At 40.1% G+C, this 15,368-nt stretch overlaps 2 protein-coding genes across 5 annotated transcripts in view; both read left to right on the forward strand.

Annotated features, from left to right (window-relative positions):
- Positions 1-12,198, forward strand: part of LOC311042619 (solute carrier family 45 member 4-like) — a 28,265-nt gene extending 16,067 nt beyond the window's left edge. For both annotated transcript variants that reach the window (XM_084053454.1, XM_084053453.1), the window contains exons 8-13: positions 1,242-1,361; positions 2,392-2,491; positions 2,681-2,761; positions 2,902-3,032; positions 5,947-6,015; positions 6,315-12,198. In XM_084053454.1, the coding sequence (XP_083909580.1) occupies positions 1,242-1,361; positions 2,392-2,491; positions 2,681-2,761; positions 2,902-3,032; positions 5,947-6,015; positions 6,315-6,590 (777 nt within the window). In that variant the 3' untranslated portion in view covers positions 6,591-12,198. The remainder of the gene's footprint in view (positions 1-1,241; positions 1,362-2,391; positions 2,492-2,680; positions 2,762-2,901; positions 3,033-5,946; positions 6,016-6,314) is intronic.
- Positions 12,199-13,900: 1,702 nt separating this feature from the next.
- The window catches only part of LOC311042744 (DENN domain-containing protein 3-like), a 29,892-nt gene continuing 28,424 nt past the window's right edge, over positions 13,901-15,368 (forward strand). For 2 of the 3 annotated variants that reach the window (XM_084053716.1, XM_084053719.1), the window contains exon 1: positions 13,901-14,118. The gene's annotated coding sequence lies outside the window, so the exon portion shown is untranslated. The remainder of the gene's footprint in view (positions 14,119-15,368) is intronic. The other variant, XM_084053718.1, reaches the window with a different exon arrangement.

The raw sequence follows: 15,368 nt of genomic DNA on the forward strand, positions 1-15,368 counted from the left end.
TGCCATGCAGAAATACTCTGTTACAAGTAAAAGGCCTGTGTTCAAAATGTTACTTGAGTGAAAGTACAAAAGTATTGGCAAAAAGTATTTTTCTATCAATTACGCATCCCCTGAAGCCTTGCATTCATGGAGAATGTTTGTGTTGTATTCTTTTACAGTGAATGAAGAATCCAAAACCAAAAGAGAATACCTCAATTAAGAAATTAACAACAGCAAAACTTTAGCAAAAATCTGCATAAGCTCCCATTACATCCAAAAACCTTATTGTTTAAACACGTCCATTGTAAACAATCTCATGCACAAGCGAGGAGTGCACCTGGACGTGCACGTGTGGTGCAACGTGATCTGAGTTCACGGGCACTTGCTCGCCCAGGTATGTGTGTCATTCGTGCATGAGCCTGTTTAGCCAAGGAGTATTTGAAACAATAACATTTGAGCGAAAATGCTGTGTTTTGGATGTAATGAGGACACCTACTGAAAGCTGTGTTTGAGTATAATATACTCATTATGAACATATTTCTGACATAGTTTAGCTGTTGTCAATAAATATTGGACCCCTCCTTTTAGTTTTTCAATTCATCCATTTTTTTTTGTTTTCTGGATTCTTCAATCACTGTAAAGGAATGCGACCCAATTCTTTTTTTATTCAAGGCTTCTCAGGAGTAATTGATAGAAACAAAAATCATTTTGGGCTAAAATATTCCTTTAAGGTGGTGATTGACTAGTTATTCAATTGCATTAGTCTTTTCAAGCAGAATAATGACACTAATACAGTTTCACACGACATATTCTGAAGTTCATTAAACAAATAAGAGATTCTTAGTACAAGAAGCATTACGTGACCGAGTCATAACTGACACAGAAGGATGGGATATGAAGAGGCACACAAGAGACAAGATGTTCTAATAAGCAGATATGTTGTACTTAAACAGCAGTGACATACTGTATCCTTGGGCCTTCAGTGTTTTGATCAAACAGAGCACATGGCATCACAAACACATCTCAATTCTTGCACAGCTTACTGTAAGAGTGATTATGTACGATAGTTATATAATGTACTGATAATGAGGTGTGGGTCAAGCAAGCGTCAAATATATTGCAACAGTGGGTGTGCATTATATGGTGAAATGTGTATCAAGATAAGACATTTTTTATGTTTGCAGACTGGCGGCTTATGAGAGTTGTGCTTCTTCATATCCAGGCAGTAACACTGATGGCTGCTTGCTGTTTCTCTTCCACAGATGCCGAGCCAACTGTGGCGGTTATGTGTGTGTCATCTCCTCACGTGGTTCTCTATTATAGCTGAGGCTGTGTTTTATACTGACTTCATGGGAGAAGTTATCTACAACGGAGACCCTAGGGTACACACACACACACACACACACACACACACACACACACACACACACACACACACACACACACACACACACACACACACACACACACACACACACACACACACACACACACATACACGCGACACACACACGACACACACAATGACATTTGATGTCAAATATTTATCATTGGTTAAGAGTTGATAAACATAGCCTCGCTGTAGCCATACAATTACATAGATATCTAACTTGTAGGGCACAAGGATTAAAAAGTGCTTAAGGACTGCATCCTAAGTCAAAAGATAACATATAATCGTGGCGCTCGGGTGGCGCAGTGGTTGTAGACGCTTTGTCGAGCGTCTACACAAACACAATTGGCCCGTGTTCAGGGAGGGTGATAATTGTCACTGCACTTATCTTACGGGCTGGGGGGGGCGGCACCTGTCAGCAGGGAGTGTTGGGCGGGCGGAATAGGACGAAGGCTCTACGTCCTCCGTTCCCGCTGGGGGCTCCTCACTGGCAGGTGAGTCAGTAGGATACGACAGCAGTGACAACACACAAATGTGTGTGGGGAGGAATCAATTGGCAGAACGACAAATTGGGGAGAAAAGGGAGTAAAAAAAAGCCCTAAGACATATTATCCCATTTAGACCGGGGACCCCTATACGTAACTATACCTTTCAAGCCGGTAAACCCTTTTGGGGTTGTTGTTGATATGTAGAGTACTGTACTGTATATAGCAACATAAATCTTTTGTAATTTTTGAATAAATATAGTTTTTCAGAAAACTTACGTCAGGATTTAGTAGCCGTTTTTAGAATCGGCCTCAGGTCTAATGGGTTAATTCACCAACCATGGACCTCAACCACAGCCCAGCCAATCAATCACATACTGTACAGTCCAACACATACCTGACATTTTCTGTGGTAAACCCCAGACATGTTGACGTGTGATTTGCTGGAATTGATGATGGAAGACAGTGGGTCTGACCATGTGAGACTAAATATATTATCACAGTGCTACTCTGATTTTTTAACTGTTTCCTGTATAGGCACCAGCTAATTCCACTGAGCTCCAGAACTACAACAAAGGAGTGCAGATGGGTTGTTGGGGACTGGTGGTCTACGCTGCTACTGCTGCTGTCTGCTCTGGTTAGAACACCTCGTCTCTGTCTCTGTTTTGTTTTCAGGATTCTATATTAGGAGACGTGGCTGTCAGCATCGGTGATCAGTCTTTTACACATTTGCACCGGCATCTTACAGTCTGTGCAATCCACCCCCCTCCCCTCCCCATCCCACCCCTTTACCGTGCTGCTGTTAATTATTCTCTCTTTGTTCCAGCCCTCCTTCAGAAGTATTTGGATAATTTTGACCTGAGCATCAAGGTCATCTACATCCTGGGAACCCTGGGCTTCTCTATAGGTAGGCACCACTGTAGAATAGAGAAGAATAGCTGCAGAGAGGGATTTTGATTTGATTTCTGAGCAAGGACACTTTTTGTACCGTCTTGATGTATACCAAAGAAGTAATTTATCTAAAAATGCTTTTCTAACTCCTCTCAGGAACTGCTGTCATGGCAATCTTCCCTAATGTCTACATTGCCATGGTGATGATCAGTAGCATGGGTGTCATCTCCATGAGTATCTCCTACTGTCCTTATGCTTTACTGGGTCAATACCATGAAATCAAAGAGGTACGCGCACACACACACACACACATACACGCGCGCACAACGCCCGCATGGACGCACGTACACACACACACACACACACACACACACACACACACACACACACACACACACACACACACACACACACACACACACACACACACACACACACACACACACACACACACACACACACACACACACACACACACACACACACACACACACACACACACTTGCACACACAGGCTCCCTCTCATTTTTCCTATCTACCAAGATAGGAAAATTCCTTATTAGGTTCCTATTTTGTCTAAAAGATTACATAAACTGAGACAACCTAGAAAGATTGTCACCATATATACGGTGAACCTCAATTTGATGGATATTTTTTTTCATGCCTGATATGGAAAAGGAAATAATGAGTATTATTTTGTAAACTACTTCAAGGTTACACACAAGATTTCATTGTTTGCTTTCTGTCCGCGGCAGCGCTCCTCATTTTGCGTGTAGACAACAACAAGGAAGGGGCAGAGACTCCTCCACTGCTGCTGAATATGCTGTACCTCTCGTAGGATACTAATGACAGAGAGTGAGTCCAAATTAGTTCCAATAAAAAAGGACATCTTTCTGTCACTCAGGTCTGTCACTTGGAAATGGTTCAGTTACCGGCAAAATGATACCGCTCAAACAACCGTAGTCCTGTATTAACAGATACAAAATGATATCGAGTACAATGAATCTATCAAATTAGAGAGTCACGACTCCCTTTGGACCTCATGTAAACCACTTTTCTATGATGACCGTCCTGTGGTCTAGTCGCACAATGCAACCGTATTTGAGAATCAATGAACACTATGTCGAAGATTGGGAGCTGAGAAGTACATGCTTGCAGACAAGCTATGCACCAAAACATCATATAATAGGAGATCATAAGATGTTGAAGGTTTAAGAGGAGCAGCTGGTTTGTGTCACCACCAATAATGGAAGCAATGTTATCAAGGCATTTTCCCTAAACAGATGGAAAAGACTACTATGTTTTGGACATAGGTTGAAATGCATCTTGACATCAGTAAGAGAATGCAATCACTTTCTACCCTTCCTCTCTCTCTCTCTCACGTGCTCACACTTGCTTGCTTATGGTTGTCCACTGACGTCCTGTGACGATATGAAACGATGTCCTTAATTGTGGGCTCTTAGATGGCTGAAGACCAAATCCTGGAACCACATATTGTATTGCAGGTGGGGCATGTGTAGGTTGTAGTGGTGGTACAGTAGTAGGACTGGCAACCATGGGTGTGTTCCTCTTGAGTCTTTGTGATGTCTTCTGGCAGTGCTCTCCTCCTCCAGCCTATGAGTTCTGTCTAGGCAGTGCTGATGCCAGACGTCACGGTCAGCACTGCAGCAGCAACCTCCAGCTTCTCTGACTTCAACGACGTCTTAAAGCTGGTTCTTATACCTCTTCTTCTTCCCCCCTCCAAGTGCAGGCCACTCTGTGGACATGTCCAAGCCAGCGGAATTGGTGCTGGTTAATCATGGCTTTAATACTTATTTCTTGGTCTTTGCAAGTATTTCAGTATGAGGCACACGATCATGGCAGGTGAACCCCTGGATACGTTGTAGGCATCCCATATAGAAGTTATCCAGAGACTTGATGTGATGGCTGCATGTTACCCATGCTTCACTTCTGTAGAGGGTGGTGATGCATACAACCTTGATGTGCAGGTGGAGGTTATTATTCTGGAAGACCTGGTGCCGTAGTCTCCCAAAGGCAGCTGCACGCTTGCATGATCCGATTTTGGATTTCATCTTCGATGTTGCAGTCCTCACAAAGGATACTGGCCAGATATTTGAAGGATGGAGTTATTGGTAGTGGTTTGTGTTCAGTGGCGAAGACAGGCTGAGTGTGTTGGGTACTGGAACTCCAGCGGCAGACCACTTCTAGTGGTGTTGACAGACAGCCCCATCCTGCTATAGGCCCTGACTGCAAGGATGGTCTGAAGATCCTGTGGACAGTGCACCACAAGAACACACACATGCGCAAACACCGAACTGAGTACACATAGGGGAAACATGTACTGCACAAACTTGTTTTAACATCTGTATGTATTATAGCAGTTCAAATTCAATCAATTTGATTAAATAATGTCATATTGTATGATGCATTTAATATTTCCACAGGCGATAAATGTAGTTTATCATCCGTTCAGTTTTTTACAGGAATATTAGGCTATTTCTACTGTATCTAATATCATTATTAGCCATTAGCTCCAATTGTCATGTGACTAAAGTTTGATGCAGCATGGTGCCTCCCGTTTCCATACTAATCAAACCCATTGTGCACAGTCTGTGTACTCGCACAGAGTAGAGAGTACACAGACCCACAACAAATGAACGGACCGACAACAACGAACAACGTTGACATGCATACAATTAAAAATGCTATGGATGACGTTTTGGAACTATTGATTTTATTTGTAATTTATTTGGAAGGAGAAGCTGAGGCAAGCGAAGTTATCATGAAACGATAAACAATAAAGAATAATGTAAGGCATTGCCTTACAGAATGAATGTCTGAATTTCTGAACGACTAGAGAGCACATGCGGTGAGCTCCAAAGGTCTGAGCGTATTTCCAAACGCACCCACAGGATGGAGAAGTGGAGTGACCGTGCCCACTTAGGAGAACATTTGTGTACCGTTTTTCATAATAATGGCAAGACGTGGGATTGGCTGTCTTTTTAAATGAAGGATCCTTGACCTAACCAACCATATTTCCTAAAAATGCTACCAAGTACCAACCTAGGAAACTTCCTTGCAAATGACACTGCCCTTTCTTTGCACACATTGTTTAATGACACAGACCTTTGCACACATGATTTAGTACCATGTTACATAATCTAGAAAACTGACTTTATTTTGTATTTGTTATTCTTCCAGTACATTCACCATAGCCCTGAAAACTCTAGAAGAGGCTTTGGTATTGACTGTGCCATCTTATCCTGCCAGGTAAGCATTTGTTTTTTCACTCATTAGACTGTGAAGGGTATTCCCCTGTTAGTTCTAAATTGACCACAAGCTATTGATTTAGAAAGCAATAGAACCCACTAATGCCTGATAAATTGGTTTTAATCTGCTTCCCCTAAGAGGTTCATGCAGTGTAGGCACTAGGCTTTCTGTGTTTCTTTATAGTCTATTGTATTATTTTGCTTATAATACTGGAATTTCCTGATGGTTTGAATGCTGGGTGCTGTTGTGGGATCAGCGGGAAGCATGGCTATTTTTTTCTGTTTTGTTTTTATTTACAGGTCTATATCAGCCAAATCATGGTAGCATCGGCCCTGGGTGCTGTGGTTGATGCTGTGGGGAGTGTGCGAGTTATTCCCATGGTGGCCTCTGGTGGGTCCTTCCTGGGCTTTCTCACTGCCTGTTTCCTAGTCATGTACCCAGACGGGCAAGCCAGCAGCTCAGATCAGGCTAAGGTGCCAGGCCCTAACACTGAAAGGACCAACCCTGAGCCATCTCCGCTGAGACTGAAAGCCAAGGAGAGTTGTATAAAGGCAGAGTACCACTCTGTTGTCTGACAAGGAGTACACTTAGGCCTCATTTTCAGTTGAAAATATGTCATTTCTTGTCGAGCGACATGTCACACACCACTTCTCTGTCCAATAATAAATTAGCCTCAAGGCACCCTATTCACCAATACTTTGCTACTGTAACTCCTTCAAACCAATTTTGTACAGATAAAACCCTTGGAAGCAATAACGCTGCATATCAGGCCAGCAAGTAGTGGCTTCTATTTCTGCGAGTCACAGACATTGGCCATCAGATTGGCTTCATTCCCCCGTTTCTTGCAATCATCTCCAGTGTGCCGTGCTACTCCCACAACACTAATATTTTTCTCTATATTTTCCAAATGTTATTTTGTTCTGTTGTGGTCGGATCTCAAATGTCCTGAATAGTTTTGAACTTCCATCCACTGCCATCAGAACCTCAATCTCGCTCTCAGAAATGCACTTGTTCCTTTTTGTTTGGCATCGTGGTTCAGACCTGAGAGAGCACCGAACAGCACTGAATTGGCAGGCCACATTTATAGATGTATTGAGCTGATTCTTTTATTAGTCATCAGCCTTGCTGAATTAAGCTGAGGTACACAATTTGCCCTAGGAGTTGAAGTACTCTTTGATGGTGTAAAGCTAACCTCAGTAGCTTTTGAGCTACAAGCTAATTTGCATTAATTTCATATTGAATAAGAGAAGTGTGGTGTGCTCTACCGGGGAGCTACTGGGGAGCAAAAAGAACCTGCTTTCGTAATGCAGTGTTAGGGAATCTGGGCCTACGTTTTTCAGGGTGCTTAATCCATTATAATAGGAGATATACCAAATTAATTTGATTTACAAAACTGGCCCTCTCCATCACATCAATTATTTGATCAAACCCACATAGTTTAAAACAGATTTTCAGTCTGTGGTTAAGTGGCTTAAGTGATTCTGTCTACAAAGGAGAGAGGAGAGAAAACAAGTGTAGCTAAACACATCTGTAGATGTACAGTATGCAGTACGGTTCTTATGGTGAGGAAGAGGAGAATGACAAGAGACAAAGGAACCTCTTCTCTACATTTACACAGTCACATAATGACAATCTGGGACGACTTCAGTTTATCTAGTATTTTACTCTGTAAAGTACTGCAAATAAATACTAAGTGGCTATAGGGTGGTGTCAGTGTGATCCACTGAAGTACACCTTGCAACCTATTGCTTTTCTTACGTTGCGTTCTTCACACAGGAGGCCAAAAGAATATTCACATTGCTTTGTGAAGCGAACTTCAGTCAAGTTGGATTATATATGTAATCGCGCCGCATGAATCTTCACCTCCTGTGTGAACGCACCTTACAACAGTGGTCTCACACCTTTTTATGTCAAAGATCGCTAAATGAATATGTATTTGGCCTCGGACCCCCATCTGAAAATATTTTGTGCCAGGGACCCCAAATACAAGATTTTGTTGTTAAAAATATTTCAAGACGTTTTGAAAATAGATCTTCGACTACAAGCTTCACAACGCGACATGTTGTGAAGATTGTAAATCTTCCCAACTGATGTTTATGCTATATTAACACATTTTGCTGGGGACCACCTGGAGCCCCCTCAAGGACCCCTGGGGGTCCCCAGACCCCACTTTGAGAACCACTGCTTTGCAGTACGTGAAAAGCACATAGAGCACTTTTTCCTCTGTGGAGAATGATTTCACTTCACAGTGGCATTGTGCATAAAGCTCAAAGAACACTATCCAAATGCTGAAAAATACATGTGACCTGCTATACTTTATGTACTATTTCTGTAGACGCATTAATAGACACATGAATGTATATTCCACTCACTGCCGATGGAATATCTTGACATTTTTCATTTTAGTTAAATGATTAGTCATTTTTTCTTCACCAAAGAATCTCCACATATTAAGTAATTGGTATTTTCATTGATTCATTTACAGTATGAGATACTGTATGATTTAGGAAATCAATAGACTAAAATTAATTTTGTCAAGGTGTCCTTTCAAGTTGATGGTATACAATCAATACTTTTTGCAATATAGATAGAAATATGACCATGTATTTTTACGGCGTGGCTCTGCAGGAGGCTAGCCATCTATAAGAGGGTCAGCCTGTGTGTATATATGTCTGTCTTTGTGCCTGTGGAAGCTGATCGTAAACCGCTGGGCCGGCCAGCTCCAAATGTGTTGTACACCCTGCCAGTTGGCTAACTTAGTACCTCCACCAATTTTATTTCACATAATGTTTTATTGTACAATTTAAAATGGAAGTCAGTGGGGCGCGGATCGGGCTGAAACTTTGCCCAATTTGGAGTCGTGTCATAAATACGTCATAGACGGCATTCCCATGTGGATCCCAAGATCCACATGATTAGATTTATTTGAATCATAATCTTTATTTATTCTTTAATATGTGATATTTTGATTGATTTATCTTATCCTATTTCCCAGGTACTACCCCCAGTTAGTTAAAGTAATCTTGTAAATCAACATTTACACGAAATGTAAGATGTCTCAAGACCAGAGCAGAGATCCAAAGTTTTCACCCTGAGCAAAATTTGGCAGCAGGGGCAAGGACAAACTCCACTTTAACGGGGAGAAGGGAGACACATTTCATACACCAGAGCTACTGTATATTCAGTCAAATCAGGAATTGTATTTTCTTCTGACCCACAGCTTTTTGTCACATCTTAGGTGTCTTGATTTGACCTCCACATAATCAATGTGAGGAGGACCCATAGCTTTTTGTGATAATATCAAAATCCCACTATACATTATTCTTTAATTTATTATTCTTCTGTGGAATTTAACCTGATGGTAACATTTTCGTCATTACTATACCTGTCCTCTAAAATAGGTGTCGACAAGAAGCTCACCCCATTTACTGACTAAATCTGATGTTCCATCAATGTTGAATACCTGTCCCGATAAAACTGTCAAGAGATTATTATCGTAATTGATTTATTGTACTGAACGAAAGGCATTCACATTTAGGCACTAAGGTGTGGCACACAACATGCTCTAAGCAACTGCCAAAGCAAGCTAGACTGACACATTCCCCATGAACCAGCCTGCATGCTAAACAAGGCTGCATGCCTTTCATTTGCAGAAAACAGACACATTGACAGGCACTCCTTTTGTTTGCTTCAAACACTGCATAAACACGATTATTCCTTCACCCTGCGTTGTTCTTTTGGGTGGCTTTGCGATGCTGCACCACGACCTCTGCAAATGTGCTACTTCACTCAGCCATGTGATTATTTTTTAGAATTTAACCACCTGATGACATTTTTTCATCTCTGTAGACAAATTCCCACCCCATTTGACAATAAAATGTAATGTTTCATCCTTTTAGTTTCCTGTGAACCCCTCCCTCCACTCAGTTGTACCATTAACTTTAATTAATTAACCCCAGTCAAGAACTTCATAAAGTAACTGGCTTGTTTTGTTTTGAAACACAGCAGCTTGTAGTTATTCCCCTTGTTTATTGGTAGCGTATTACACAAAGCAGCTTTAACTTGAGGTGCCTTTCTGATTAATTGACTCAGGTGAAATTGAGTTTAGTCCAGTGAAGTAGATATATACACAGTTTACAGCTAGCTTTGTTTGCCACGGATAAATTACAGCACTGAGCACAATAGTGTTACAAATAGCGGTGGAGCTGTACATTATATTTACTAGCCTAACTCCCAGAGCACAGTACAGTAACCCATAGATACTGTTAAGCACAATGTACCTACAGGCTATGGTTTACAGTGTGACTATAAACCACAGTGTTGTATAGTTTCTCCTTATTCATTCCTTGTTATACACTAGGCTTTACCTCCAGTAGCTCCTCTTTACCGAGTGCTGTGCTCCTGTTCATATTTCTCTTGAATCGGCCTATTTATTTTGTGTACATTTATTTCCCCAAGTTTAATAGTCCGAGCTACTGTACCACAAGAAGCTTGTTAGCTTGCCTAAAAGAATAGCAATTGTAATATTTATTATTACATAATGTGAAGCCTGTTCCGATTGCCTCTCTACTCTGCGATGGAAACTCTCTCTGGGAAACACTGTTTTACAGTGTGTTCACAATTATATTTTTCTCAGTGAAACATTTGGTTCTCTATCCCACTAATGCTGCATATAAATGGTGTAGATTATAAGACCATGTCTTTACAAGACCAGTCACTTTATCTATGCAAGCCTTCAGATGCCCTCACAGTCATCATGACCAAATGGAGAAAAAAACACATCACGCCTTAGTCTTTGAGTCCTTTGCTTTCACTTTGACTTCATAGTTTCCATTTACAGTGTACATTCCATTTGCATACTTCAATGAAGTATTGGACTTTCAGTAGTTCAGGACCCACAATGTCTCAAGTTAAGTGATTCTTTTATTTCATTTTACATAAAGGGAACAGCGTCACTCTGCATCATTTTAAACATAAAAGGGAAACACTACACATATTGTTTTTTTTTCATAAATTCCACAATGCCCCACAGCTTGTCCCTTTATGCAATACAAGTGTTGTAATTGTGAATGTAACATTGCATTGTTTGCCACAGTATTTATTATTTTAACCATGGATGCTTTTGGACCCAGGTTTCAAAATGCACCTTGTTATGACTGCTGCACATGTCCAATGACTGAGGGCCAAACATTCTTAAAGAGACCTTGACTTATTCATTTAAGCTACTTAGTGATAATATGCCTTTGGGATTAATTTAAGTGCCAATATAGATTTATTTTTCCTCTTTTTTTCTTCCTTTTTTTAACATTCTATTGTGGGAAAGTTCTGTGAAGTGTCATGGTGTCCTTTGAAACTTTTTACCATGCACCTGGAACTCAAACAGACTCAATATCCCGCAAACCAAAATGGCTGTGTGAGTACAGCCAATTCACTACTTCTTAAACCCTATATAGGGCTCTATACTAGTGTATGTTCTGTTTTCTGTTATTGTGGGGAAAGCTTTACTAGAAAATAGCAGATCGACAGGTTGTGAGCTTGTCGATCTGCTATTTTCAGCGAAAGCTTTCCCCACAATACGAATGCTGGGGTTTAAGTGGTTAACACACAGCAACTGCTTTGAGCCTTGAAAACAGTACACCTAAATGAAACATAATCATGTCAATGATAATTTAAGAAGTGCTGGTTTTATACTTGTGTCTCTACAAAAGACAACAGGAGCTGGAACACCAATGCAAATCTTTTGATCAGTATTGTTTCAGTGCACGGGGCTAAGGTTATATTTTCTAAATGGTGTTTCAGAGGAGCTTCCACATCGAGGTCAAAAACTGGGCTGTAGCTTTGATGATCAACGAATGAAACTGAGTTGACTGAGTTATAGTATACTATATGGTTTGTGATTGTTATTTATTTGAAGTTATACACAGCTTTGGTTACAGGAGTGAATTATTTACCTTTCTAAATTGTGAATAATCTTTCCTTTTATAGATTGTGTGCTGTTGATTTGTTTTCTTCATTATTGAATGGACATTTTGATTTGAAAGTCAATAACTGAATTTGTTATAGAAAATATAGCAAGTTCTTATGGCCTTCTCTTTGCTGCTGTACATACTTTTATACCCTGAGAATAAGGTTTTTTGTACCAATGACTTCCATGAAAACAATGAATTCACCTTTAACTGTGAAGTGTGTCTGTGTCTTCATTGACAAGCTATTACACATTCATCCATTTCAATCCATCACTAGCCCCTTTCCGTTGCACTTAAGCCAGGGCTTTGTGTATAGCAGAGTTCATCAACATTAATAGAAAGCTGTCAGCAGTATGACCTATGTACTGTATACTATGCACTAAGCAGCTATTGAGTCATGTTATAACTGTTTCCCTAGATGGCAGTGTTGTATGCAAATGTTACAAAATGTAGAACCTATCTTTGAGGTCAGTTAAACAACTTTAAATGTAAAATAAAATATATTATTAGTTTCTAAAATGGAATAAAAATAAATACATCTTATAGAGTCCAACTTCACTGAGAAAACAAGCCATTGAGTTTAGCCTTGCAAGGTTTTAACCATAAGAGAGTTTACTAGAAGTGGGTTCGGCAGTACAGTAGGCTACATGCTTTTGTAAAAGTTCATTGCAGTTTTGAATGCTGCTGACTGACTAAACAGAAAATACCCGTATAGGCTTATAGTGCCATTTCTACAGTACAGCATGCATCAGTCAGTCATTAAGGTGATTGATACTGCATACTAATTTTGCACAAAGTTGTCTAATGTCATTCAACACTGTATCGGAGAAAAGAAACGGCTATAATTATTCTGGAAAAGACAGAAGGTTTCAGTGGTTCAACTTTCAGTAATTACATTCACTCATTGAACAAAGGACAACAACTAGCAGTATTCATGAGGCTTTGTCCAGACTGCAGGCAAATCCAATTTGTTTCTCAGACCCGGTCTTAGGACTGACTGACTGTCCACACTGTTATGTGCAAGTGGTCCGATCAGATTAGTCACATTTGATCATATCATTGACCTATCTGTATTGGTTGCTGTAGTAACAATTTAACAATATAGTAATGCTGAATTGATACTCGGTCATACAATGGTGTCGCTTGCCCAAAATAGCTGATCTACAACCTCACAACATGTTGCATTGCGACTAGAAACGAAGTAAATCAAGCTTTAGGAATTTGTTTGAAATTTGATTCACAACAATCTGTTTCCATGATGTGATTCCAAACTGGATTGGCCAAAGATCTTATCTGATCTGCCAGTCTGATAACCTGGCTCCACCTGCTTATGGATACCTCTTTAAGAGTGGGAGGGCCGACTATATACTGGTGTTTATACACAGGACATACAGTAGTGTTACAAAGGTTTATAAATAAATATATGATAAAGGTAAAGGTTGCAATAAAATATACAAAAATATACTGTATGTGCAGACTATTTGTCTCAAAAATACAAAAACTGGCAACTCATATTTTATATCAGAACTGGGCACTTGAGGGAACTCATCTAGGGCAATATTTGGAGCCTGGCCACTATTTTTGTGTTTTACAAGTTTGTGTGTGTGTGTGTGTGTGTGTGTGTGTGTGTGTGTGTGTGTGTGTGTGTGTGTGTGTGTGTGTGTGTGTGTGTGTGTGTGTGTGTGTGTGTGTGTGTGTGTGTGTGTGTGTGTGTGTGTGTGTGTGTGTGTGTGTGTGTGTGTGTGTTTGTGTGTGTGCGCGTGCGTGCGTGTGTGTGTTAGAGAGAGACACAGTCAGAGACAACAGAGAGAAAGAAGGAGAGAAGAGAGAGGAGAGAAAGATCATTTTCTGCTCTCTGTCTTGAGAGGGGGGGGGGGGGGGCTGGCAGAGCAGAGCGCGTGGTTGTCTTAATCAATCAATGCGCAGTGTGTGTGTGTTCATACAGGAAGCAGAGCAGACTGTCTGTCAAACCACTGAGCACTGATCACTGGATAACTGGAGTATCCGAGTACCTGGCATGGCATCGTACTGAGGATCAGGATACTGTAGTCATCATAGTAGTTAAAAAGTAGACTAATGATAAGAATGAATGAATGAGAAACCGAACGGATGACTTTGGAGTTTGGACTGTCATGAGGTTAGTGTTCATGACATTCGCGACTAAAAGTTTTCTTTGACAACTAGACGGAGAGTTTCAACTTTTTCTGAAACTCGATATATTATGCATAGGAATAGGATGAACGCTTGAATGTTACAGAGATACTGAACTATACACACTAACTGCATCCTGCCATGTGTTGGGTTGATCAGTTGAATTGAATATTAGATTGTAAATGAACACATGTCTGCACAATCCTTCTGTTTTACCTGCAACTCGTGACAGTTGTGATATGGGCTGCTTGAGTTGGAACTTGATCACCTAGAAAGAATCACGTGTCATGCTGTAAAATATGGTTTGAAATTCCTCTGAACTTTAATTGCCCTGAATGGCTGTGATATTATGTATTACATACTAGGCTATATTAGGTAATACATCAAATCTGATTTAAATCACAGACATGGCTAGGCTACAGTACCTCTCAACAGTGTAAAAAGTACTCACATTTTTTACTTAAGTAAAAAACGTACTATTGCAGTGAATACTGCTATGTAGAAATACTCTTTTACAAGTTAAAGTCCGGAATTAAACATTTTCTTGAGTAAAAGTACAAGGGTATTGGTATTAGCACCAAAGTACTCATTATGCAGAATGTTCTATTTCACAAGTGTTCAAAATGTATACAAATATTTTGAAAACAAGATTACAGATCTACAAGCTCACAACGCTCTGCAAAGCGATGCATTAGGAGCTTGTAGATCTGCTATTTTCAAGTGGTTAATGCATGTTTTGTAATAATAATACAAATCTACAAAGTAACTCAAGTTTTCAAGTAATTGTAGTGGAGTAAAAAGTACAATGTTTGCATCTGAGATGTAGTGGAGTAGAAGTAAAAGTACTGAAAATTGAAAATAATCCAGTATAGTAAAAATTCCAAAAATGTGGACAACCCGCTGTCTCGAAGAATCATAAAATATTAGAGAAAGTGGCACTGAGATAAACAGTTTTGTTTTTGTCACCCAAGTGTTGTCATTGACAATGGTCCTATTTAGGGTCAGGAGCTAAAGTGTCCTTCATAAAGCCTATAGTTGAGCTAATTTTCCTGTTTTCAGCAATTGTTATTATGCCTTTTTGTTTGCATAAACAGGACAGGGTATCTATAACATCTGGAAACAGCCTAAGGAGTGATATCTTCTATAGCTAATCTTTCAGGAAAGGACAGTTGATACATTTTGTGCAACAATCTTTGTTCTCTGTGAAAAGATTTTATTGTAGCCCATACACTTATG

This window comes from Gymnoscopelus microlampas, assembly GCF_963454915.1.
Source record: "Gymnoscopelus microlampas genome assembly, chromosome: 3".
Taxonomy (NCBI): Eukaryota; Metazoa; Chordata; class Actinopteri; order Myctophiformes; family Myctophidae; genus Gymnoscopelus; species Gymnoscopelus microlampas.